At 42.7% G+C, this 24,920-nt stretch overlaps 4 protein-coding genes across 4 annotated transcripts; all 4 read left to right on the top strand.

The window, feature by feature from the left end:
- Positions 1–1,563: 1,563 nt before the first annotated feature.
- On the top strand, positions 1,564–2,718 carry LOC308320244 (N-acetyllactosaminide beta-1,3-N-acetylglucosaminyltransferase 3-like; the record flags this gene model as incomplete). Its single annotated transcript, XM_080770562.1, has 1 exon — positions 1,564–2,718. One exon carries the CDS (start codon positions 1,564–1,566, stop codon positions 2,716–2,718), a length of 1,155 nt encoding a protein of 384 aa, XP_080626688.1.
- Positions 2,719–9,415: 6,697 nt separating this feature from the next.
- Positions 9,416–10,573, top strand: LOC308320243 (N-acetyllactosaminide beta-1,3-N-acetylglucosaminyltransferase 3-like; the record flags this gene model as incomplete). Its single annotated transcript, XM_080770561.1, has 1 exon — positions 9,416–10,573. One exon carries the CDS (start codon positions 9,416–9,418, stop codon positions 10,571–10,573), a length of 1,158 nt encoding a protein of 385 aa, XP_080626687.1.
- A 5,799-nt stretch (positions 10,574–16,372) lies between these two features.
- LOC308320242 (N-acetyllactosaminide beta-1,3-N-acetylglucosaminyltransferase 3-like) lies at positions 16,373–17,524 on the top strand (the record flags this gene model as incomplete). Its single annotated transcript, XM_080770560.1, has 1 exon — positions 16,373–17,524. The coding sequence occupies one exon, from the start codon at positions 16,373–16,375 to the stop codon at positions 17,522–17,524; it is 1,152 nt and encodes a 383-aa protein (XP_080626686.1).
- Positions 17,525–23,399: 5,875 nt separating this feature from the next.
- LOC308320240 (N-acetyllactosaminide beta-1,3-N-acetylglucosaminyltransferase 3-like) lies at positions 23,400–24,566 on the top strand (the record flags this gene model as incomplete). Its single annotated transcript, XM_080770558.1, has 1 exon — positions 23,400–24,566. One exon carries the CDS (start codon positions 23,400–23,402, stop codon positions 24,564–24,566), a length of 1,167 nt encoding a protein of 388 aa, XP_080626684.1.
- Between the last annotated feature and the right edge of the window lie 354 nt (positions 24,567–24,920).

Here is a 24,920-nt window from a genome sequence, read left to right as displayed (position 1 = left end):
AAGGGAGAGGCTGTCTGGTAATCAGAAGGTCACTGCTTTTCTTTTTTGTGTTTTTATTTACACACGATCTAACATCTAAATGGACTAACGGTAGATTCCTTCTATTTCTGTAATAACAATGTATCATCGCATATAGTATACCAGTTAAATATAGCTGTAAACATAATGTGCTATTTGTGTTTCTTTGTTTTCCATACAGGTTTTAATTACCTGATAACCACTGATCACCACTGATCTACGTACCTGATCACCACTGATCTGATTTAATTATTACTGTCTTGTTTAATCTTGCTATTCTCGCAATCTAGAGTTTAGGCCAACAGGCAGACTGAATCAATTTGTAAATACTACCAATCTGTACTTTGATTATGTGTAATAAATAATGTAAAAGACATTGGTTTGGATTATTTAAACAAACACTGGAATAACAGTTTCAAGCTTTAGCAACAGTATATATCTGAGTAATTCGCCTAATAGAAACTATTTAGATGTTATAGGCCTTCCCAGGGGCCTTAGGTCTGATATAATTACCTCAATTGTGCACAATTGAACAAATCAATTAAGTAAGCAGCAATAAAGGTGAAAATATTAGATTCCGGGACAGTGTTCCTTCCACGCGCTACGTCCAACCAGGGAAACTCCCCCCTGTCAGGTGTAAAGGAGCAACTTGGACACTCAGGCATGAAGGAAGCATGAGTTCAAGTCCGTGCTCTCCCCTTGTCCCCCATATATGGGGACTAGGTTGGTGGAGGGTGTGTAGAGCCCAGGATCACATTAGATGATTGACACAGGGGTGAAAAATGGGTTACAAAATCGTGGGATAAAAAATATATATTAAAAAAAAAAAGAACAAGCTTACAGACAATGACAGGAGACATGTGACAAATGTTCCTTTTTGACCCACTCGGTACGTTCAGGTGTCATGTATTTGACAAAGTCAGTTATTGTATATTTGTATATTTGGTGCCAATACACAATTCAGTGATTGTGTGTGCAATCAATTCATAGTTAGATCATCTTTTCTGTTGCGCACTGAAAGGGCTGTGTGGTAATTATGCTTCGTATGCTTGAAACATATAGTAGTCGGTAGTATTACTAGGTCTGAACAAGGCTGATTTTGCCACGCTTTCTGTTCAGGGTTGACTATTATGTAGAACTTCACTATAGAGTGCAGGGGGCGTCTTGATAGGCGTGCTCTTCACTAGAGTGTGGTTGAGGTTACCTCAAGTTAAAGAAATGTAAACCAAGGTCATTCTGGTGTACCCTGAGCGAGAGACAAAATAAAGTTTATCTAAGGAGAAATAAAATGGTAGAAAAACAATAATATAACACTAATAATAATAAATAAATAAAGCGAGACAGGTACTTTACCATTGGAAAAAGAAAATTAAAAAGGAAAATAACAGTCATCAGAGATGTTGTCATGATTTAAGTGTTTCTAATGCTGTGGATAAGACGTCAAGTGTGTTTTCTTGTGCCCCATTGGATCGAGCTATAGAGAGTTCCAGAGAGATCATGTCACTGCTTTTCAATAGGTTTTTCTGTCCCATTATAGTGTGAAGGATGAGAAGGAAACTTTCTCGCATGGGCTTCATGCTGGTTGGAGCCACTGCGGTGTTGTGCTTGGTCGTCCTTCTTAGGCAAAGCCCTCCTACCAACGACACCGTTAGTGGAGAAGTCACAGCAGGTCCGAGGATTACGGCAGCCAAGCAAAGCACCTCCTCTCCATCTTCCTGGCCATTAACCTGCCAGAGGAACACGTCCATCATGGCAGACAACGTGACAGGCTTCTCCACTTTTCCCGCGCACATCCAAGACTTCCTGCACTACCGCCACTGCCGTCACTTCCCACTGCTGCTGGACGTCCCTGATAAATGTGGAGGGCCGGAACGATCCGGGGACGTCTTCCTCCTGCTTGTCATTAAGAGCTCTCCTGAGAACTACGAGCGACGAGAGGTCCTGCGTAAGACCTGGGGAGAGGAGAGGATGGAGAGGGGCAAGCAGATCCGTAGGCTGTTCCTCGTGGGAACAGCGGGCAGTGGGTTCGAGCGGCAGAGGCTGGATCAGATGCTAGAACTGGAACAACGCGAGCACGGAGACATCTTGCAGTGGGAGTTCAACGACTCCTTCTTTAACCTCACTCTGAAGCAGGTCCTCTTCCTGGAGTGGATGGACATGAAGTGTCCACACGTCCACTTCCTCCTCAACGGGGACGACGACATTTTTGCCAACACGGACAACATGGTGGAGTACCTCCTGGGCAGCAACAAGGACGGAAACAGCGGCACACACCTCTTCGTAGGGTACCTGAATACGGGCATGATGCCCATCCGTGATCCGCCATCAAGCAAATACTATGTCCCTGTTCAGGTGCAGCAGTCAAACGAGTACCCTCCATACTGTGGAGGCGGGGGGTTCCTCCTGTCAGGATATACAGCCTCAGTCATATACAACATGTCCAAGAACATGCCTCTTCACCCCATCGATGACGTGTACATGGGGATGTGTTTGGCCCAAGCAGGTCTCAAGCCTGCTCACCATATGGGTGTCATGACTTTGGGGCTGGAGGTCCCATCGAAAACGATAGATCCCCATCACCCCTGCTTTTACAGGGAGATTCTGGTGGTACACCGTTTCATGCCGCTTCAGATATACCTCATGTGGCACAAGGTACGAGACCCTAACATAAAATGTGGGTCCTCACATTTCACCGTTTAGGTCAGGGCTCGGCACGTTCATTTAGCATCGGGCCAAGTCTTATCTAAGGCATTTGATGGCAATGTGTGTGTGTGTGTGTGTGTGTGTGTGTGTGTGTGTGTGTGTGTGTGTGCGCGCGTGCGTTCAGCCATACAGTAAGCCTATATGCCTACAGTAGCTTATACGTTTCGTCTAGAGATGTCCCGATCAGATCGTGTGATCGGAAATCGGAGCCTATATCATCTCATTTTCAAATGATTTTCTTTTTTTATTTCAATAAAATAGTGTGTCTAAATAGGCTTGTGTCTAATGTAAATATCAAAGAAAGATGTATAAACAATGATATTTTGTGAAAACTGTCATGTTTATACTTGTTTGTCCTCCTGGGGCACTAGTTCCAGAAATGGCAAACACTTGGTCTCAAATATCATGCAACAAAGACATTCACAGAGGTGTGAAATAGACCCATGATGAAAACAATTAAAGGAATGCAAACCCCACTATGCATGATATGATAATGTCTTGCTGTAGTTGCAAGATTCACTCAATCTAATTAACCAATAAATCATTATTTTTGCTATGATTCCCTGCTTTCATATGACATGAAAATCCACAATGACAGTCCTTCTATAGTTCTAATAAAAGTAGTCACATATTTTTCCCTTTGAATAATTGAAAGGTAACAGACTAGACTAGAGTGACATACATTTCTCACATGGCATAAGTGTTGTATTATTTAAAATAGAAAGATCGGATCGGGAAAAATCGGTATCGGCATGTCTCAAAACCAAATGATCGGAATCGGACCGGGAGCAAAAAAATGTGATCGGGACACCCGTAGTTTCGGCCCTTTGAAAATAGCTCACAATCGTCGATCACAAGCTATTTTCTAAATATATTCGAAAACTTGTGAAATGGGGACATTCTGTAAAATTTGTAGTTTCTATACTTTCGGTACATTTTTATACCAATACTTTTGTACTTTTACTCAAGCCCATTTGAATATGGGACATCCACTTGTAACAGAGTACATCTATGTTGCGAGTACTTTTTACATCACTGCCTCTACCTTCAACTGGCTGAAGCACACTGGACTATTCTTTGTACATCACGTGGTATATGCATCATCTCTGTGGTGTTCTTTATGTTTTATAAATCTTGAATGGTAGGTCATACAAAGATATATATGTTTTTACCTGGATCTCTTAGATCATGACACGACTTATAGGCCTTGTTTGAACGCTGTGCCAGATGACCCTAAATATTATGATTAATTAATATTTTTTTCTTTAAATCCCACAGCATACAGATTTTGTCCAAAACTCACACAAATCGGTACACATTAGCTCCGGGGTCTCCAGACTCTTGAACAGTTTCTACTTGTCCACAATTAGACTGCTGAACAAGAGCTAGGATTGGTGACGCCACACAGACTGAACGGACTGGTCTCCTTTAGTAGAGACTACTCTGTATATACACATAGGCTACATCACTTATTTATTTTTTATATGCATACATATTGTACCATGTAGATTAGTCATGTACTATGCACTTTCTTTCTTTTTAACTGCAATGATGAGCCTGCACAAACAAGAATTTCACCCATGTTACCTGTAATGTGATGTGACAATAAAGTTTGATTCTGATTCTGATTCTGAACTCCTTTTGAATGGTGAAACTCGATCTATGCAGCACAGAGATCAATAGTGTGGAGAGGGGAGGTGTATACCGCCATCTAGTGACTGAATGTTGTCTATATGGTACTTTTACATTGTTTTAGCACGCATATTTGCCATGATTACTTAATACATAGTTTGCTTGATTACTGAAAGAAAGAAAGAAAGAAAGAAAGAAAGAAAGAAAGAAAGAAAGAAAGAAACTAAAGGAATAACGGCCATGAAGAAAGGCCTACATAGTGTTGCCACCAAGCCAATCATATGAATAAATCCACCCTGTCACAACTTTAACAACACCACAACATACAGTATACAGCCTAGTATATGCCTTCAATTCCAGAGCCAGAAACAGTTAAACTGAACATTTCCTTTCCTTCCTACACAACATACAGCACAATATGACAACAATCCATCAACAGCATGAATCACATACACAACACAATCAGTATAGCAAAGAAAATAAATAAATAAACATGGTTCCTACCCTGAGATGTCTTCTGGCTCCCAGTGTCGATGGCAGTGGCTGGCCTCATTCTCCTGGCTGCTCTCTTCTCGCTCACCCTCAGTAGCCCTCCATACAGATGTTTGTTGGTAACGTGTTCATCCTGGTTGATGTTTAGTGCTGCACATAGCATGCTGGTGTACCCGTCCGTGTACATGGCTGCTATGGTCCGGAGCACTAGGGTTGGAAGGGACACCTAAGCCCTGAGAATGAAACACAAAGAAACAAAAGGTGGTTTATATTGGATAGTTGAAAGATATTCAACGTATTAGTATAAGTAATTACAATTTTCAAGCTTCTATAACACACACACACACACACACACACACACACACACACACACACACGCACACACACACACACACACACACACACACACACACACGCACGCACACACACACAATATACTTATACATAATTACGGAACCTGATGCATTATGAGATTGTAGATCGTTGATTGGTCTGTTGCGCTACGTCAATTTCCACTAGATGGCAGCAGAGTCTTATTTTATGACAGGTTGTGATAGGCTACAGTAGAAGAAGTTAATTTAGGACCTTCTAGTAGTTAATTTCGTTTTATTAAACACATTTCTTCCATGTAGCCCATGTTTTGTAATGGCATCATCATGTTATTATGCCCGTGGATATACATTAACAATGATAAATTAATATGATAATACCTTTTATTTAAAAAAATAATAATAAATTAATCCTCAGTGATCCTGTATCAGTATCCTGAGGTCAACGGGGTTTCGGGTCTAGTACCCACATCATACTCCTTACTCAGGCGACCCAACCGGGGTGATCAAGTCCCGACTTACGTCCCAGTAGCTACCCTCGATCAGTCCCATTAGGGAAAGACAGGGCCACACAATCCGTTGGAACTACTCCAGAACTACTCTGCCAGGGCTGGGAGGTACGCTTCTGGCGCATGGAAGGACTAGGGCTCTGTGGGCTGACTCCTGTCCTGGCCCCTCCTACGTCTCACCAGGTCCACTCCTCAGGGCCAAATTAGCCATTTGGCCAATTGGGCCGTGGCCCAGGGGCCCTTGGCTCTCAGCCAGGGACCCTTTTGGGAAATTGGACCGCTCTGTACTGGGTTTGAAAGCATGAAAAAAGCTCCTGGGGGACATTCATTGGCCATTGATTTTGTTAAATTTAGGTCAAAAAGTTGATAGAAACTCAAAAAGTTTGCTAACCCATACTGCTCACCCGGGTGCCATCTACATTTTGGCTGTCACCCGTCTCTCCGGTGGTCACCAGACTATACCTGGTTGTCACATAGTCTATTCCTATGAGTCACTATAAATAGAAGAACTATAACTAAAAGAATACATTGCATGGATGCACCTGGGACGTATCCTCAGTGATGTATCCTGAGGTCAACGGGGTTTCGGGTCTACCAACACCATAGCCCCTCTCGGGACCCTCTCGGTTAAGCTCTTTTCATCGCTTCCCCCCATAGGGTCCCTTTGCATTTCTTCCACTCTCTATGGTAGACAGATGTACATAGCCTCCGTTCATTCTACTCTGCCAAAGTTAATGCGAGGCCAGAACAAATGTATTATGGAATACTGTAATCAAATATTGTTCATTTTTATTGACTGTCCACGTCAAACGGTGAATACTAGCGGTCAAAGGGCTTTTATTGCAGATGATTAAAGTACAAAGTGTCCTTTGTCCTTTTGATAATCATGCTTTTAAGTCCGTGCCAACTTCATTCCATTCACTGCAATAAAAGTCTTGCTTCACCGCCGTCTATTGACCATGCACTGATATTCACAGCACACACACACACACACACACACACACACACACACACACACACACACACACACACACACACACACACACACACACACACACACACACACACACACACACACACACACACACACACACACACACACACACACACACACACACACACACACACACACACACACACACACGATCTGCTGTTTTCGCAGTGCACAATAAAAAAAATTCAAAGTGTGAGAACTATACAGATTTAGAAAGCATTTGTAGGCCTCAGGTCTTAATGGTTTAAAGTTAAACTTTAAAGTGGTTAAACTGATTTAGCTATGTTAACAATTTTTTTACTTTAGCAAACCAACCACGTTTGCTTTTATCCCACAACAGGGTTTCTGCTTTCTTTCGTTTTAGAGATTTTAGCTGTTTTTGACAGGGGGTGGGGGCATTCAAGCATGAATGTTGCTGTACATTTATGACAAATGCATCGATGACACTTTTAGCTGCCCTTGTTCAGTGCAGTTACTGTAAGTGCTTGACTTCATGGGTGAAACCAAGCCGTCTCTGCACAGAGGTCAGCTTTGGTAATGTATATTTAATTATTCTGCCGTTTTAAAGATACAGCCTATATAAACCATTGCAATTTCTAAAACCCAGGTGCTGCAAATAATGATTTTTATAGAAGAGAGGATTCGTTTTAAATCACATTTGTTCCATGAATTAATTGACAATGTTCATTTCAGCCGTAAAAGTAAACTATAAGAATCATATATAGTTTTGACCTTCATTCATTCATACCAGTATGGTATGCATTATGCAAATCAACATGCATTTACTTGAAACTTGCCAAGTCATTTTTGGATCGAATCCTTTTTTCATTATTCAAATTAACACCAAGAGACACCAATGATTAATAATTGTAACTACGAGAGTCTCTAAGAGAAGCTCAACCGACCTTTTTGTATATAGTGTACATTGTATTGTATATCACAAGGCAGTAATAAACCTTTGAGGTGAGTGGTAAACGAAACCAACGTGGATAAGGAGCAGCAGCGTGTCTGTAAAGTAGAATATGTCCCGATAATCCAGAATTTATAAGACGGTTGCTTCAACAATTGTGGTGGAATTCAGTGATAGGAAATAGGGGCTCAGAGACACTACTTAAAAGGTGATTTGATACATGAAGGCACAAGGGAGAAGTACAAGGGAGAGGCTGTCTGGTAATCAGAAGGTCACTGCTTTTCTTTTTTGTGTTTTTATTTACACACAATCTAACATCTAAATGGACTAACGGTATGTTCATTCTATTTCTGTAATAACAATGTATCATCGCATATAGTATACCAGTTAAATATAGCTGTAAACATAATGTGCTATTTGTGTTTCTTTGTTTTCCATACAGGTTTTAATTACCTGATAACCACTGATCACCACTGATCTACCTGATCACCACTGATCTGATTTAATTATTACTGTCTTGTTTAATCTTGCTATTCTCGCAATCTAGAGTTTAGGCCAACAGGCAGACTGAATCCATTTGTAAATACTACAAATCTGTACTTTGATTATGTGTAATAAATAATGTAAAAGACATTGGTTTGGATTATTTAAACAAACACTGGAATAACAGTTTCAAGCTTTAGCAACAGTATATATCTGAGCAATTCGCCTAATAGAAACTATTTAGATGTTATAGGCCTTCCCAGGGGCCTTAGGTCTGATATAATTACCTCAATTGTGCACGATTGAACAAATCAATTAAGTAGGCAGCAATAAAGGTGAAAATATTAGATTCCGGGACAGTGTTCCTTCCACGCGCTACGTCCAACCAGGGAAACTCCCCCCTGTCAGGTGTAAAGAAGCAACTTGGACACTCAGGCATGAAGGAAGCATGAGTTCAAGTCCGTTGCTCTCCCCTTGTCCCCCATATATGGGGACTAGGTTGGTGGAGGGTGTGTAGAGCCCAGGATCACATTAGATGATTGACACAGGGGTGAAAAATGGGTTACAAAATCGTGGTATAAAAAATATATATATAAAAAAAAAAGAACAAGCTTACAGACAATGACAGGAGACATGTGACAAATGTTCCTTTTTGACCCACTCGGTACGTTCAGGTGTCATGTATTTGACAAAGTCAGTTATTGTATATTTGGTGCCCCTGGGTGGGACACCAAATACACAATTCAGTGATTGTGTGTGCAATCAATTCATAGTTAGATCATCTTTTCTGTTGCGCACTGAAAGGGCTGTGTGGTGCTTATGCTTCGTATGCTTGAAACATATAGTAGTCGGTAGTATTACTAGGTCTGAACAAGGCTGATTTTGCCACGCTTTCTGTTCAGGGTTGACTATTATGTAGAACTTCACTATAGAGTGCAGGGGGCGTCTTGATAGGCGTGCTCTTCACTAGAGTGTGGTTGAGGTTACCTCAAGTTAAAGAAATGTAAACCAAGGTCATTCTGGTGTACCCTGAGCGAGAGACAAAATAAAGTTTATCTAAGGAGAAATAAAATGGTAGAAAAACAATAGTATGGTTGCCCATAGGCAACCACACTAATAATAATAAATAAATAAAGCGAGACAGGTACTTTACCATTGTAAAAAGAAAATTAAAAAGGAAAATAACAGTCATCAGAGATGTTGTAATGATTTAAGTGTTTCTAATGCTGTGGATAAGACGTCAAGTGTGTTTTCTTGTGCCCCATTGGATCGAGCTATAGAGAGTTCCAGAGAGATCATGTCACTGCTTTTCAATAGTTTTTTCTGTCCCATTATAGTGTGAAGGATGAGAACGAAACTTTCTCGCTGGGTGGAGCGGATGGGCTTCATGCTGGTTGGAGCCACTGCAGCGTTGTGCTTGGTCGTCCTTCTTAGGCAAAGCCCTCCTACCAACGGGACCGTGGGAGAAGTCACAGCAGGTCCGAGGATTACGGCAGCCAAGCAAAGCACCTCCTCTCCATCTTCCTGGCCATTAACCTGCCAGAGGAACACGTCCACCATGGCAGACAACGTGACAGGCTTCTCCACTCTCCCCACGCACATCCAAGACTTCCTGCACTACCGCCACTGCCGTCACTTCCCACTGCTGCTGGACGTCTCTGATAAATGTGGAGGGCCGGAACGCTCCGGGGACGTCTTCCTCCTGCTTGTCATTAAGAGCTCTCCTGAGAACTACGAGCGACGAGAGGTGCTGCGTAAGACCTGGGGCGAGGAGAGGATGGAGAGGGGCAAGCAGATCCGTAGGCTGTTCCTCGTGGGAACAGCGGGCAGTGGGTTCGAGCGGCAGAGGCTGGATCAGATGCTAGAACTGGAACAACGCGAGCACGGAGACATCTTGCAGTGGGAGTTCAAAGACACCTTCTACAACCTCACTCTGAAGCAGGTCCTCTTCCTGGAGTGGATGGACAGGAACTGTCCACACGTCCACTTCCTCCTCAATGGGGACGACGACATTTTTGCCAACACGGACAACATGGTGGAGTACCTCCTGGGCAGCAACAAGGACGGAAACAGCAGCACACACCTCTTCGTAGGGCACCTGAATGGGGGCAGGCCCATCCGTGATCCATCAAGCAAATACTATGTCCCTGTTCAGGTGCAGCAGTCAAACGAGTACCCTTCATACTGTGACGGCGGGGGGTTCCTCCTGTCAGGATATACAGCCTCAGTCATATACAACATGTCCAAGAACATGCCTCTTCACCCCATCGACGACGTGTACATGGGGATGTGTTTGGCCCAAGCAGGTCTCAAGCCTGCTGACCATATGGGTGTCCTGACTTTGGGGCTGAAGGTCCCATCGAAAAAGATAGATCCCCTTCACCCCTGCTTCTACAGGGAGATTCTGGTGGTACACCGTTTCATGCCGCTTCAGATATACCTCATGTGGCACAAGGTACGAGACCCTAACATAAAATGTGGGTCCTCACATTTCACCGTTTAGGTCAGGGCTCGGCAAGTTCATTTAGCATCGGGCCAAGTCTTTTCCAAGGCATTTGATGGCGATGTGTGTATGTGTGTGTGTGTGTGTGTGTGTGTGTGTGTGTGCGCGCGCGCGTGCGTTCAGCCATACAGTAAGCCTATATGCCTACAGTAGCTTATACGTTTCGTCTAGGGATGTCCCGATCGGATCGGGTGATCGGAAATCGGAGCCTATATCATCTCATTTTCAAATGATTTTCTTTTTTTATTTCAATAAAATAGTGTGTCTAAATAGGCTTGTGTCTAATGTAAATATCAAAGAAAGATGTATAAACAATGATATTTTGTGAAAACTGTCATGTTTATACTTGTTTGTCCTCCTGGGGCACTAGTTCCAGAAATGGCAAACACTTGGTCTCAAATATCATGCAACAAAGACATTCACAGAGGTGTGAAATAGACCCATGATGAAAACAATTAAAGGAATGCAAACCCCACTATGCATGATATGATAATGTCTTGCTGTAGTTGCAAGATTCACTCAATCTAATTAACCAATAAATCATTATTTTTGCTATGATTCCCTGCTTTCATATGACATGAAAGTCCACAATGACAGTCCTTCTATAGTTCTAATAAAAGTCGTCACATATTTTTGCCTTTGAATAATTGAAAGGTAACAGACTAGACTAGAGTGACATACATTTCTCACATGGCATAAGTGTTGTATTATTTAAAATAGAAAGATCGGATCGGGAAAAATCGGTATCGGCATGTCTCAAAATCAAATGATCGGAATCGGACCGGGAGCAAAAAAACGTGATCGGGACACCCGTAGTTTCGGCCATTTGAAAAAAGCAGATCTACAAGTTGATCAAAGCTCACAATCGTCGATCACAAGCTATTTTCTAAATATATTCGAAAACTTGTGAAATGGGGACATTCTGTAAAATTAGTAGTTTCTATGTTTGGTACTTTCGGTACATTTTTATACCAATACTTTTGTACTTTTACTCAAGCCCATTTGAATATGGGACATCCACTTGTAACAGAGTACATCTATGTTGCGAGTACTTTTTACATCACTGCTTCTACCTTCAACTGGCTGAAGCACACTGGACTATTCTTTGTACATCACGTGGTATATGCATCATCTCTGTGGTGTTCTTTATGTTTTATAAATCTTAAATGGTAGGTCATACAAAGATATATATTTTTTACCTGGATCTCTTAGATCATGACACGACTTATAGGCCTTGTTTGAACGCTGTGCCAGATGACCCTAATTATTATGATTAATTAATTATTTTTCTTTAAATCCCACAGCATACAGATTTTGTCCAAAACTCACACAAATCGGTACACATTAGCTCCGGGGTCTCCAGACTCTTGAACAGTTTCTACTTGTCCACAATTAGACTGCTGAACAAGAGCTAGGATTGGTGACGCCACACAGACTGAACAGACTGGTCTCCTTTAGTAGAGACTACTCTGTATATACACATAGGCTACATCACTTATTTATTTTTTATATGCATACATATTGTACCATGTAGATTAGTCATGTACTATGCACTTTCTTTCTTTTTAACTGCAATGATGAGCCTGCACAAACAAGAATTTCACCCATGTTACCTGTAATGTGATGTGACAATAAAGTTTGATTCTGATTCTGAACTCCTTTTGAATTGTGAAACTCGATCTATGCAGCACAGAGATCAATAGTGTGGAGAGGGGAGGTGTATACCGCCATCTAGTGACTGAATGTTGTGTATATATGGTACTTTTACATTGTTTTGGCACGCATATTTGCCATGATTACTTAATACATAGTTTGCTTGATTACTGAAAGAAAGAAAGAAAGAAAGAAAGAAAGAAAGAAAGAAAGAAAGAAAGAAAGAAAGAAAGAAACTAAAGGAATAACGGCTATGAAGAAAGGCCTACATAGTGTTGCCACCAAGCCAATCATATGAATAAATCAACCCTGTCACAACTTTAACAACACCACAACATACAGTATACAGCCTAGTATATGCCTTCAATTCCAGAGCCAGAAACAGTTAACTGAACATTTCCTTTCCTTCCTACACAACATACAGCACAATATGACAACAATCCATCAACAGCATGAATCACATACACAACACAATCAGTAGCAAAGAAAACAAATAAATAAACATGGTTCCTACCCTCCTCCCAGTGTCGATGGCAGTGACTGGCCTCATTCTCCTGGCTGCTCTCTTCTCGCTCACCCTCAGTAGCCCTCCATACAGATGTTTGTTGGCAACGTGTTCATCCTGGTTGATGTTTAATGCTGCACATAGCATGCTGGTGTACCCGTGTACATGGCTGCTATGGTCCGGAGCACTAGGGTTGGAAGGGACACCTAAGCCCTGAGAATGAAACACAAAGAAACAAAAGGTGGTTTAATATTGGATAGTTGAAAGATATTCAACGTATTAGTATAAGTAATTACAATTTTCAAGCTTCTATAACACACACACACACACACACACACGCACAGGCACACGCACACAATATACACATATACATAATTACGGAACCTGATGCATTATGAGATTGTAGATGGTTGATTGGTCTGTTGCACTACGTCAATTTCCACTAGATGGCAGCAGAGTCTTATTTTATGACAGGTTGTGATAGGCTACAGTAGAAGAAGTTAATTTAGGACCTTCTAGTAGTTAATTTCGTTTTATTAAACACATTTCTTCCATGTAGCCCATGTTTTGTAATGGCATCATCATGCTATTATGCCCGTGGATATACATTAACAATGATAAATTAATATGATAATACCTTTTATTTAAAAAATAATAATAAGTTAATCCTCAGTGATCCTGTATCAGTATCCTGAGGTCAACGGGGTTTCGGGTCTAGTACCCACATCATACTCCTTACTCAGGCGACCCAACCGGGGTGATCAAGTCCCGACTTACGTCCCAGTAGCTACCCTCGATCAGTCCCATTAGGGAAAGACAGGGCCACACAATCCGTTGGAACTACTCCAGAACTACTCTGCCAGGGCTGGGAGGTACGCTTCTGGCGCATGGAAGGACTAGGGCACTGTGGGCTGACTCCTGTCCTGGCCCCCCCTACGTCTCACCAGGTCCACTCCTCAGGGCCAAATTAGCCATTTGGCCAATTGGGCCGTGGCCCAGGGGCCCTTGGCTCTCAGCCAGGGGCCCTTTGGGGAAATTGGACCGCTCTGTACTGGGTTTGAAAGCATGAAAAAAGCTCCAGGGGGACCTTCATTGGCCATTGATTTTGTTAAATTTAGGTCAAAAAGTTGATAGAAACTCAAAAGGTTTGCTAACCCATACTGCTCACCCGGGTGCCATCTACATTTTGGCTGTCACCCGTCTCTCCGGTGGTCACCAGACTATACCTGGTTGTCACATAGTCTATGAGCCTATGAGTCACTATAAATAGAAGAACTATAACTAAAAAAATAGTACACACACACACACACACACACACACACACACACACACACACACACACACAAACACACACAAACACAAAAATAGCCAATCTACAAGAGTATAACGATTTACGACCATTTACGATCTGCCGTTTTCGCAGTGCACAATAAAAAAAGTTCAAAGTGTGAGAACTATACAGATTTAGAAAGCATTTGTAGGCCTCAGGTCTTAATGGTTTAAAGTTCAACTTTAAAGTGGTTAAACTGATTTAGCTATGTTAACTAATTTTTACTGAAGCAAACCAACCACGTTTGCTTTTATCCCACAACAGGGTTTCTGCTTTCTTTCGTTTTAGAGATTTTAGCTGTTTTTGACAGGGGGTGGGGGCATTCAAGCATGAATGTTGCTGTACATTTATGACAAATGCATCGATGACACTTTTAGCTGCCCTTGTTCAGTGCAGTTACTGTAAGTGCTTGACTTCATGGGTGAAACCAAGCCGTCTCTGCACAGAGGTCAGCTTTGGTAATGTATGTTTAATTATTCTGCCGTTTTAAAGATACAGCCTATATAAACCATTGCAATTTCTAAAACCCAGGTGCTGCAAATAATGATTTTATAGAAGAGAGGATTAGTTTTAAATCACATTTGTTCAATGAATTAATTGACAATGTTCATTTCAGCCGTAAAAGTAAACTATAAGAATCATATACAGTATAGTTTTGACCTTCATTCATTCATACCAGTATGGTATGCATTATGCAAATCAACATGCATTTACTTGAAACTTGCCAAGTCATTTTTGGATCGAATCCTTTTTTCATTATTCAAATGAACACCAAGAGACACCAATGATTAATAATTGTAACTACGAGAGTCTCTAAGAGAAGCTCAACCGACCTTTTTGTATATAGTGTACATTGTATTGTATATCACAAGGCAGTAATAAACCTTTGAGGTGAGTGGTAAACGAAACCAACGTGGATAAGGAGCAGCAGCGTGTCTGTAAAGTAGAATATGTCCCGATAATCCAGAATTTATAAGACGGTTGCTTCAACAATTGTGGTGGAATTCAGTGATAGGAAATAGGGGCTCAGAGACACTACTTAAAAGGTGATTTGATACATGAAGGCACAAGGGAGAAGTACAAGGGTGAGGCTGTCTGGTAATCAGAAGGTTTTCTTTTTTGTGTTTTTATTTACACACAATCTAACATCTAAATGGACTAACGGTATGTTCATTCTATTTCTGTAATAACAATGTATCATCGCATATAGTATACCAGTTAAATATAGCTGTAAACATAATGTGCTATTTGTGTTTCTTTGTTTTCCATACAGGTTTTAATTACCTGATCACCACTGATCTACCTGATCACCACTGATCTGATTTAATTATTACTGTCTTGTTTAATCTTGCTATTCTCGCAATCTAGAGTTTAGGCCAACAGGCAGACTGAATCCATTTGTAAATACTACCAATCTGTACTTTGATTATGTGTAATAAAAAATGTAAAAGACATTGGTTTGGATTATTTAAACAAACACTGGAATAACAGTTTCAAGCTTTAGCAACAGTATATATCTGAGCAATTCGCCTAATAGAAACTATTTAGATGTTATAAGCCTTCCCAGGGGCCTTAGGTCTGATATAATTACCTCAATTGTGCACGATTGAACAAATCAATTAAGTAGGCAGCAATAAAGGTGAAAATATTAGATTCCGGGACATTGTATATTTGTATATTTGGTGCCCCTGGGTGGGACACCAAATACACAATTCAGTGATTGTGTGTGCAATCAATTCATAGTTAGATCATCTTTTCTGTTGCGCACTGAAAGGGCTGTGTGGTGCTTATGCTTCGTATGCTTGAAACATATAGTAGTCGGTAGTATTACTAGGTCTGAACAAGGCTGATTTTGCCACGCTTTCTGTTCAGGGTTGACTATTATGTAGAACTTCACTATAGAGTGCAGGGGGCGTCTTGATAGGCGTGCTCTTCACTAGAGTGTGGTTGAGGTTACCTCAAGTTAAAGAAATGTAAACCAAGGTAATTCTGGTGTACCCTGAGCGAGAGACAAAATAAAGTTTATCTAAGGAGAAATAAAAGGGTAGAAAAACAATAGTATGGTTGCCCATAGGCAACCACACTAATAATAATAAGTAAATAAATAAAGCGAGACAGGTACTTTACCATTGGAAAAAGACAATTTAAAAGGAAAATAACAGTCATCAGAGATGTTGTCATGATTTCTAATGCTGTGGATAAGACGTCAAGTGTGTTTTCTTGTGCCCCGTTGGATTGAGCTATAGAGAGTTCCAGAGAGATCATGTCACTGCTTTTCAATAGGTTTTTCTGTCCCATTATAGTGTGAAGGATGAGAAGGAAACTTTCTCGCATGGGCTTCATGCTGGTTGGAGCCACTGCGGTGTTGTGCTTGGTCGTCCTTCTTAGGCAAAGCCCTCCTACCAACGGGACCGTGGGAGAAGTCACAGCAGGTCCGAGGATTACGGCAGCCAAGCAAAGCACCTCCTCTCCATCTTCCTGGCCATTAACCTGCCAGAGGAACACGTCCATCATGGCAGACAACGTGACAGGCTTCTCCACTTTTCCCGCGCACATCCAAGACTTCCTGCACTACCGCCACTGCCGTCACTTCCCACTGCTGCTGGACGTCCCTGATAAATGTGGAGGGCCGGAACGATCCGGGGACGTCTTCCTCCTGCTTGTCATTAAGAGCTCCCCTGAGAACTACGAGCGACGAGAGGTCCTGCGTAAGACCTGGGGAGAGGAGAGGATGGAGAGGGGCAAGCAGATCCGTAGGCTGTTCCTCGTGGGAACAGCGGGCAGTGGGTTCGAGCGGCAGAGGCTGGATCAGATGCTAGAACTGGAACAACGCGAGCACGGAGACATCTTGCAGTGGGACTTCAACGACTCCTTCTTCAACCTCACTCTGAAGCAGGTCCTCTTCCTGGAGTGGATGGACATGAAGTGTCCACACGCCCACTTCCTCCTCAACGGGGACGACGACATTTTTGCCAACACGGACAACATGGTGGAGTACCTCCTTGGCAGCAACAAGGACGGAAACAGCAGCACACACCTCTTCGTAGGGCACCTGAATACGGGCATGATGCCCATCCGTGATCCGCCATCAAGCAAATACTATGTCCCTGTTCAGGTGCAGCAGTCAAACGAGTACCCTCCATACTGTGGCGGCGGGGGGTTCCTCCTGTCAGGATATACAGCCGCAGTCATATACAACATGTCCAAGAACATGCCTCTTCACCCCATCGATGACGTGTACATGGGGATGTGTTTGGCCCAAGCAGGTCTCAAGCCTGCTCACCATATGGGTGTCATGACTTTGGGGCTGGAGGTCCCATCGAAAACGATAGATCCCCATCACCCCTGCTTTTACAGGGAGATTCTGGTGGTACACCGTTTCATGCCGCTTCAGATATACCTCATGTGGCACAAGGTACGAGACCCTAACATAAAATGTGGGTCCTCACATTTCACCGTTTAGGTCAGGGCTCGGCACGTTCATTTAGCATCGGGCCAAGTCTTATCTAAGGCATTTGATGGCAATGTGTGTGTGTGTGTGTGTGTGTGTGTGTGTGTGTGTGTGTGTGTGTGTGTGTGTGTGCGCGCGTGCGTTCAGCCATACAGTAAGCCTATATGCCTACAGTAGCTTATACGTTTCGTCTAGAGATGTCCCGATCAGATCGTGTGATCGGAAATCGGAGCCTATATCATCTCATTTTCAAATGATTTTCTTTTTTTATTTCAATAAAATAGTGTGTCTAAATAGGCTTGTGTCTAATGTAAATATCAAAGAAAGATGTATAAACAATGATATTTTGTGAAAACTGTCATGTTTATACTTGTTTGTCCTCCTGGGGCACTAGTTCCAGAAATGGCAAACACTTGGTCTCAAATATCATGCAACAAAGACATTCACAGAGGTGTGAAATAGACCCAAACAATTAAAGGAACACAACCCCCACTTGCATGATATGATAATGTCTTGCTGTAGTTGCAAGATTCACTCAATCTAATTAACCAATAAATCATTATTTTTGCTATGATTCCCTGCTTTCATATGACATGAAAGTCCACAATGACAGTCCTTCTATAGTTCTAATAAAAGTCGTCACATATTTTTGCCTTGGAATAATTGAAAGGTAACAGACTAGACTAGAGTGACATACATTTCTCACGTGGCATAAGTGTTGTATTATTTAAAATATAAAGATCGGATCGGGAAAAATCGGTATCGGCATGTCTCAAAATCAAATGATCGGAATCGGACCGGGAGCAAAAAAACGTGATCGGGACACCCGTAGTTTCGGCCATTTGAAAATAGCAGATCTACAAGTTGATCAAAGCTCACAATCGTCGATCACAAGCTATTTTCTAAATATATTCGAAAACTTGTGAAATGGGGACATTCTGTAAAATTAGTAGTTTCTATACTTTCGGTACATTTTTATACCAATACTTTTGTACTTTTACTCAAGCCCATTTGAATATGGGACATCCACTTGTAACAGAGTACATCTATGTTGCGAGTACTTTTTACATCACTGCTTCTACCTTCAACTGGCTGAAGCACACTGGACTATTCTTTGTACATCACGTGGTATATGCATCATCTCTGTGGTGTTCTTTATGTTTTATAAATCTTGAATGGTAGGTCATACAAAGATATGTATTTTTTTACCTGGATCTCTTAGATCATGACACGACTTATAGGCCTTGTTTGAACGCTGTGCCAGATGACCCTAAATACTATGATTAATTAATATTTTTTTCTTTAAATCCCACAGCATACAGATTTTGTCCAAAACTCACACAAATCGGTACACATTAGCTCCGGGGTCTCCAGACTCTTGAACAGTTTCTACTTGTCCACAATTAGACTGCTGAACAAGAGCTAGGATTGGTGACGCCCTTTTTTCATTATTCAAATGAACACCAAGAGACACCAATGATTAATAATTGTAACTACGAGAGTCTCTAAGAGAAGCTCAACCGACCTTTTTGTATATAGTGTACATTGTATTGTATATCACAAGGCAGTAATAAACCTTTGAGGTGAGTGGTAAACGAAACCAAAGTGGATAAGGAGCTGCAGCGTGTCTGTAAAGTAGAATATGTCCCGATAATCCAGAATTTATAAGACGGTTGCTTCAACAATTGTGGTGGAATTCAGTGATAGGAAATAGGGGCTCAGAGACACTACTTAAAAGGTGATTTGATACATGAAGGCCAAGGGACAAGGGAGAAGTACAAGGGAGAGGCTGTCTGGTAATCAGAAGGTCACTGCTTTTCTTTTTTGTGTTTTTATTTACACACAATCTAACATCTAAATGGACTAACGGTATGTTCATTCTATTTCTGTAATAACAATGTATCATCATCGCATATAGTATACCAGTTAAATAGCTGTAAACATAATGTGCTATTTGTGTTTCTTTGTTTTCCATACAGGTTTTAATTACCTGATAACCACTGATCACCACTGATCTACCTGATCACCACTGATCTGATTTAATTATTACTGTCTTGTTTAATCTTGCTATTCTCGCAATCTAGAGTTTAGGCCAACAGGCAGAGTGAATCCATTTGTAAATACTACCAATCTGTACTTTGATTATGTGTAATAAATAATGTAAAAGACATTGGTTTGGATTATTTAAACAAACACTGGAATAAAAGTTTCAAGCTTTAGCAACAGTATATATCTGAGTAATTCGCCTAATAGAAACTATTTAGATGTTATAGGCCTTCCCAGGGGCCTTAGGTCTGATATAATTACCTCAATTGTGCACGATTGAACAAATCAATTAAGTAGGCAGCAATAAAGGTGAAAATATTAGATTCCGGGACAGTGTTCCTTCCACGCACTACGTCCAACCAGGGAAACTCCCCCCTGTCAGGTGTAAAGAAGCAACTTGGACACTCAGGCATGAAGGAAGCATGAGTTCAAGTCCGTTGCTCTCCCCTTGTCCCCCATATATGGGGACTAGGTTGGTGGAGGGTGTGTAGAGCCCAGGATCACATTAGATGATTGACACAGGGGTGAAAAATGGGTTACAAAATCGTGGGATAAAAAATATATATAAAAAAAAAAAGAACAAGCTTACAGACAATGACAGGAGACATGTGACAAATGTTCCTTTTTGACCCACTCGGTACGTTCAGGTGTCATGTATTTGACAAAGTCAGTTATTGTATATTTGTATATTTGGTGCCCCTGGGTGGGACACCAAATACACAATTCAGTGATTGTGTGTGTAATCAATTCATAGTTAGATCATCTTTTCTGTTGCGCACTGAAAGGGCTGTGTGGTGCTTATGCTTCGTATGCTTGAAACATATAGTAGTCGGTAGTATTACTAAAAATTGGAGGAGACAACACAGGATACGAAGAGGTGATGGGAAAGCAAGCATTAGGAGAGATGAGCAATAATGGAGAGAGGTTCCTGGACACCTGTGCCCTAAACAACCAAGTTATTGGAGGAAGTGTCTTTCCACATAAGAGGATACACAAGGCAACCTGGGTTTCTCCAGATGGAGTGACCGAGAACCAGATCGACCACTTCTGCATAAACAGGAAATTCAGAAGATCACTGCAAGACGTGCGAACAAGGAGGGGAGCAGATGTGGCATCAGATCACCACCTTGTAGTTGCCACACTAAAGCTGAAGCTGAAGAAACACTGGACACAAACTACAACAACACGAAAGAAGTACAACATCTGCCTCTTGAAAGACACAGATAAAAGGTTGGAGTACACACTGACTCTAAAAAACAGATTTCAAGCCCTACAAGATCTAAATAGTGAAGAAGATACACCACTAGATAGATGGGGAAATATAAAAGAGGCCATAACATCAACCTGCCAGGAAGTGCTTGGACCAAAGAAGAGCCAGCAGAAAGAATGGATATCAGCAGAAACACTACTAAAGGTCCTGGAGAGGAGACAGAAGAAGTCCGACATCAACAACTGCCGCACACGGTCAAGCAAGACGAAAGCCCAGAAAGAATACACGGAGACCAACAAACAGGTGAAGAAAAGTGCCAGAAAAGACAAGAGGGACTACATCGACAGCCTGGCAAAAGAAGCTGAAGAGGCAGCTGCGAAAGGAAACATGGCGGAGCTGTACAGCACCACTAAGAAACTGTCAAGAAAGAGGAGCCAACCGGAGCGACCAGTGAAAGACAAGGAGGGAAATACACGCAAAGAACCACAACAACAACAGGAAAGATGGGCAGAGTACTTTGAGGAGCTCCTAAATCGACCAACGCCACCTAACCCGCCGGATATACAAGCAGCAGAGACAAACCTCCTCATCAACTGTGGAATCCCAACCAAGCTGGAAATAAAGAAGGCCATCACTCAACTGAAGAACGGGAAGGCGACAGGACCAGACAACATCCCAGCAGAGGCACTGAGGGCGGACACAGATGCTTCTGTAGAGATGTTACATCCACTGTTCAAGGAGATCTGGGAGAAAGGGGAAATTCCAACCGACTGGAAGGAAGGATACCTGGTCAAGCTCCCCAAGAAAGGAGACCTCAGCCAGTGCCATAACTACAGAGGAATCATGCTGCTGTCAGTGCCAGGAAAGATCTTTAACAGGATTCTCCTGGACCGAATAAAGAAAGCGGCGGACCCGCTACTAAGAGACCATCAAGCAGGCTTCCGGCAAAATAGATCCTGTGTTGACCAAATTACGACTCTCCGTATCATAGTTGAGCAAGCAGTGGAATGGAACTCTCCACTCTACATAAACTTTATAGATTATGAGAAGGCGTTTGATAGTGTTGACAGAGACACCCTCTGGAAACTGCTCAGACACTATGGCATCCCAGAAAGACTGGTAAACCTGATAAGGAACTCCTACGAAGGGACGACATGCAGAGTCATCCATGGAGGTCAGCTCACTCGAAGCTTCCACGTGAAGACTGGAGTCAGACAGGGCTGTCTACTGTCCCCTTTCCTCTTCCTCTTATCCATTGATTGGATAATGAGGGTCACAACAACACACAGGAGAAACGGGATCCAGTGGACAATGACATCACAGCTCGATGACCTAGACTTTGCGGACGACATCGCTCTGCTCTCACATACTCAAAAGCAGATGCAAGAGAAGATAAGAGTGCTGGCAGACACCTCATCACAAATTGGCCTCACCATCCATAAAGGAAAGACAAAAGTCCTCAAGGTCAACACAACACTCAGAGATCCAGTGACACTAGAGGGAACACCACTTGAGGAAGTAAAAGCCTTCACATACTTAGGCAGTGTCATAGACAGTCAGGGCGGCACGGATGCAGACGTCAGAGCCAGAATCGGCAAGGCAAGAGGCGCATTCATCCAACTTAAGACCATTTGGAGCTCCAAACAAATAAGCCAGCGGACAAAGCTCAGACTCTTCAGCTCAAATGTCAAGCCAGTACTATTGTACGGATCAGAGACGTGGAGGACAACAAAGGCAACAACAGTGAAGGTGCAAACTTTCATCAACAGCTGCCTGAGGAGAATCCTGAGCATCCGCTGGCCAGACACCATCAGCAATAATGACCTCTGGCAGAGAGCGAGTCTACCACCGGTGGAAGAGGAGATAAAGAGAAGAAGGTGGGGATGGATAGGCCACACACTCCGGAAGCCCAATACCAGCATCACGAGACAAGCCCTTACATAGAACCCACAAGGCAAAAGAAAGAGAGGGAGGCCGAAGAACACCTGGCGCAGGGACCTTGAGACTGACATCAAACAGTGTGGACTGACATGGAAACAGCTGGAAAAGAAGGCCCAGGATAGAGGAGTCTGGCGAACTGTAGTCGACGGCCTATGCTCCATAAAAAGGAGCGATAGGCATAAGTAAGTAAGTAAAGTATTACTAGGTCTGAACAAGGCTGATTTTGCCACGCTTTCTGTTCAGGGTTGACTATTATGTAGAACTTCACTATAGAGTGCAGGGGGCGTCTTGATAGGCGTGCTCTTCACTAGAGTGTGGTTGAGGTTACCTCAAGTTAAAGAAATGTAAACCAAGGTAATTCTGGTGTACCCTGAGCGAGAGACAAAATAAAGTTTATCTAAGGAGAAATAAAAGGGTAGAAAAACAATAGTATGGTTGCCCATAGGCAACCACACTAATAATAATAAGTAAATAAATAAAGCGAGACAGGTACTTTACCATTGTAAAAAGAAAATTAAAAAGGAAAATAACAGTCATCAGAGATGTTGTCATGATTTAAGTGTTTCTAATGCTGTGGATAAGACGTCAAGTGTGTTTTCTTGTGCCCCATTGGATCGAGCTATAGAGAGTTCCAGAGAGATCATGTCACTGCTTTTCAATCGTTTTTTCTGTCCCATTATAGTGTGAAGGATGAGAACGAAACTTTCTCGCTGGGTGGAGCGGATGGGCTTCATGCTGGTTGGAGCCACTGCGGCGTTGTGCTTGGTCGTCCTTCTTAGGCAAAGCCCTCCTACCAACGGCACCGTTAGTGGAGAAGTCATAGCAGGTCCGAGGATTACGGCAGCCAAGCAAAGCAGCTCCTCTCCATCTTCCTGGCCATTAACCTGCCAGAGGAACACGTCCATCATGGCAGACAACGTGACAGGCTTCTCCACTCTTCCCGCGCACATCCAAGACTTCCTGCACTACCGCCACTGCCGTCACTTCCCACTGCTGCTGGACGTCTCTGATAAATGTGGAGGGCCGGAACGATCCGGGGACGTCTTCCTCCTGCTTGTCATTAAGAGCTCTCCTGAGAACTACGAGCGACGAGAGGTGCTGCGTAAGACCTGGGGCGAGGAGAGGATGGAGAGGGGCAAGCAGATCCGTAGGCTGTTCCTCGTGGGAACAGCGGGCAGTGGGTTCGAGCGGCAGAGGCTGAATAGGATGCTGCAACTGGAACAACGCGAGCACGGAGACATCTTGCAGTGGGACTTCAACGAATCTCTCTTCAACCTCACTCTGAAGCAGGTCCTCTTCCTGGAGTGGCTGGACAGGAACTGTCCACACGCCCACTTCCTCCTCAACGGGGACGACGACGTCTTCGCCAACACGGACAACATGGTGGAGTACCTCCTGGGCACCGTGAATGACGAGGAGGGAAACAGCACACACCTCTTTGTTGGATACCTGATCACGGGTGCAGGCCCTATCCGGAAACCATCGAGTAAATACTATGTCCCTGTTCAGGTGCAGGAGTCAAACTTGTACCCTCCGTACTGTGGCGGTGGCGGGTTCCTCCTGTCAGGATATACAGCCTCAGTCATATACAACATGTCCAAAAACATGCCTCTTCACCCCATCGACGACGTGTACATGGGGATGTGTTTGGCCCAAGCAGGGCTCAAGCCTGCTCACCATTTGGGCATTAACACTTGGGGGCTTCACTTTCCCTCAAAGATTGTGGATCCATTTCACCCCTGCTTTTACAGGGACATTCTGCTGGCACACAGGTTCCTGCCCCCTCAGATATATGTCATGTGGCACGAAACACGTGACCCTCACCTAAAATGTGGGTCCTCACATTTCACCGTTTAGGTCAGGGCTCGGCAAGTTCATTCAGCATCGGGCCAAGTCTTTTCCAAGGCATTTGATGGTGATGTGTGAATGTGTGTGTGTGTGTGTGTGTGTGTGTGTGTGTGTGTGTGTGTGTGCGCGCGTGCGTTCAGCCATACAGTAAGCCTATATGCCTACAGTAGCTTATACGTTTCGTCTAGAGATGTCCCGATCAGATCGTGTGATCGGAAATCGGAGCCTATATCATGTCATTTTCAAATGATTGGGATCGGGAGAAATAAATCTGAGATTTTCTTTTTTTATTTCAATAAAATAGTGTGTCTAAATAGGCTTGTGTCTAATGTAAATATCAAAGAAAGATGTATAAACAATGAT

Source organism: Protomyctophum bolini, assembly GCF_963924005.1.
Source record: "Protomyctophum bolini genome assembly, chromosome: 8".
Lineage (NCBI taxonomy): Eukaryota > Metazoa > Chordata > Actinopteri > Myctophiformes > Myctophidae > Protomyctophum > Protomyctophum bolini.
The sequence above is the reverse complement of the archived record's forward strand: the minus strand, read 5'-3'. Positions and strand labels throughout refer to the sequence as shown.